Source organism: Rattus norvegicus, chromosome 1, assembly GCF_036323735.1.
Source record: "Rattus norvegicus strain BN/NHsdMcwi chromosome 1, GRCr8, whole genome shotgun sequence".
In the NCBI taxonomy this organism is placed as follows: Eukaryota; Metazoa; Chordata; class Mammalia; order Rodentia; family Muridae; genus Rattus; species Rattus norvegicus.
In genome coordinates this window covers 167,572,479-167,574,511 of record NC_086019.1, presented here as the reverse complement: position 1 = coordinate 167,574,511, position 2,033 = coordinate 167,572,479, and the positions used below count along the sequence as shown (strand labels likewise).

The following is a 2,033-nucleotide window of genomic DNA, read 5'->3' as shown; positions in this document are numbered from 1 at the left end:
TGGCAGGGTGGGGAGGCAGGAGGGAGTGGGTGGGTGGTCAAGCATCCTCATAGAAGTAGGGGAGAGAGGATGGGATAGAGGGTTTCAGAAGGGGAAATGGGAAAAGGGGATTACATTTGAAATGTAAATTTAAAAAAATATAATAAAATTAAAAATATAATGGATAGGTTCTCAGAGAATGGGAAGAAGAAATGTAAATAAACAGTTGAGCTTGAGGAAAATAATGAATGTCTAAAAGAATAATTTGCATAAGATGTAGTAGATCCTTTTAGAGAAGGACCAGACTATAAAAGACCCCTAACACCAGTTGCTGAGTGAGAAACACAGAAGATCTTCCTGACAAACCTGCCCCAAGAAAGCTGAGTAACTTCCCACACTGGTGGATTATTCATGTCCAGATATTGATAAGTTCAAGATCTTATACTATCTTCATTCTGTGAATTCCAATTGCAGAAACACAAGAGCACATAGAGGACCAGTATCAAGCAAAATGCATTTTTGATCAAAGACTTTTGGTTCTGGAGCAGAATTAAGCTATCTACTGAACTTAACTTTCAGAGATGATCTAGGTAAGGAAAAAGTGTTATTAATATTTAATTCCCTTTGGGGAAAAGAATGGTTGGGGGTGAAGAAAAGATGATATGCTCCTAAGCTACATAGAGTTTATTTTGCTAATGAATTAATTTCTCTTATATTTAATGCATCTAGTTTTAGTATGGAACTGAATTTGAAGCAGCAATATCGCTACAACTTTCTACTGGCAGGTTCACCATGATCAAGTTCAATGGCTCAGTCTTCATGCCTTCTGTACTAACATTAGTGGGGATCCCTGGCCTGGAGTCAGTGCAGTGCTGGATTGGGATTCCATTCTGTGTCATGTACATCATTGCTATGATTGGGAACTCTCTAATTTTAGTTATAATCAAAAGCGAAAAGAGCCTCCACATACCCATGTATATTTTCTTGGCCATTTTGGCAGTCACGGATATTGTCCTTAGCACGTGCATTCTTCCCAAAATGTTGGGCATCTTTTGGTTTCACATGCCACAGATATCCTTTGATGCTTGCCTGCTGCAGATGGAACTCATCCACTCATTCCAGGCCACAGAGTCAGGCATTCTCCTGGCCATGGCTCTGGATCGCTATGTGGCCATCTGCAACCCCCTGAGACATGCTACTATCTTCTCTCCACAACTCACGACTTGCCTTGGAGCTGGTGTCCTACTCAGGTCTCTCATTCTCACATTCCCAATGATATTGCTCATCAAATGTCGCCTCGAATACTACAGAACTACCGTTATCTCCCACTCTTACTGTGAACACATGGCTATTGTGAAATTGGCAGCTCAAGATATCAGAATCAACAAGATATGTGGCCTCCTTGTTGCCTTTGCTATCTTGGGGTTTGACATAGTCTTCATTACCTTCTCCTATGTGCGAATCTTCATCACCGTCTTCCAGCTGCCCCAGAAGGAGGCTCGATTGAAAGCTTTCAATACCTGCATTGCTCACATCTGTGTCTTCCTACAGTTCTACCTTCTGGGTTTCTTCTCTTTCTTCACACACAGGTTTGGGGCTCACATACCCTCCTATGTGCATATCCTCCTGTCAGATCTTTACCTGTTAGTGCCACCTTTTCTGAATCCCATTGTTTATGGTGTTAAAACTAAACAAATCCGTGACCAAGTCTTTAAAATGCTTTTCTCCAAGAAACCTCTGTGAACATTAGTGACTCCCTATGCTTCAGTGTTGTGTTGTTTCTAATTAGAACTTGAATGAGTTAAACTCTAAGTCTTCTACAGATAGGAAAGTGTGTGCAAGCATGTGGATTTCACATACTGTAAATTTAAGGAAGTATGAGTTAAATAGAACAGCCTTGTTTATCTCTGTTTAATTTCAAATGTTTAATGCACTTTTCTGGTTGGAACTATGCATATAGTCCTGTGTGTTCTTTCCTCATACCATGTAATCATATTTAAAAACAGGATTCAAAGTTAGCATTTTCCTCAGGTAAATTTCAGAGTAAGTGCTAT

General features: G+C 40.0%; 1 protein-coding gene across 1 annotated transcript; it reads left to right on the top strand.

Annotated features, from left to right (window-relative positions):
* The first annotated feature begins 771 nt into the window (after window positions 1–771).
* On the top strand, window positions 772–1,722 carry Or52a5b (olfactory receptor family 52 subfamily A member 5B). The gene has a single exon (NM_001000158.1). The coding sequence runs from the start codon at window positions 772–774 to the stop codon at window positions 1,720–1,722; it is 951 nt and encodes a 316-aa protein (NP_001000158.1).
* Window positions 1,723–2,033: the final 311 nt, after the last annotated feature.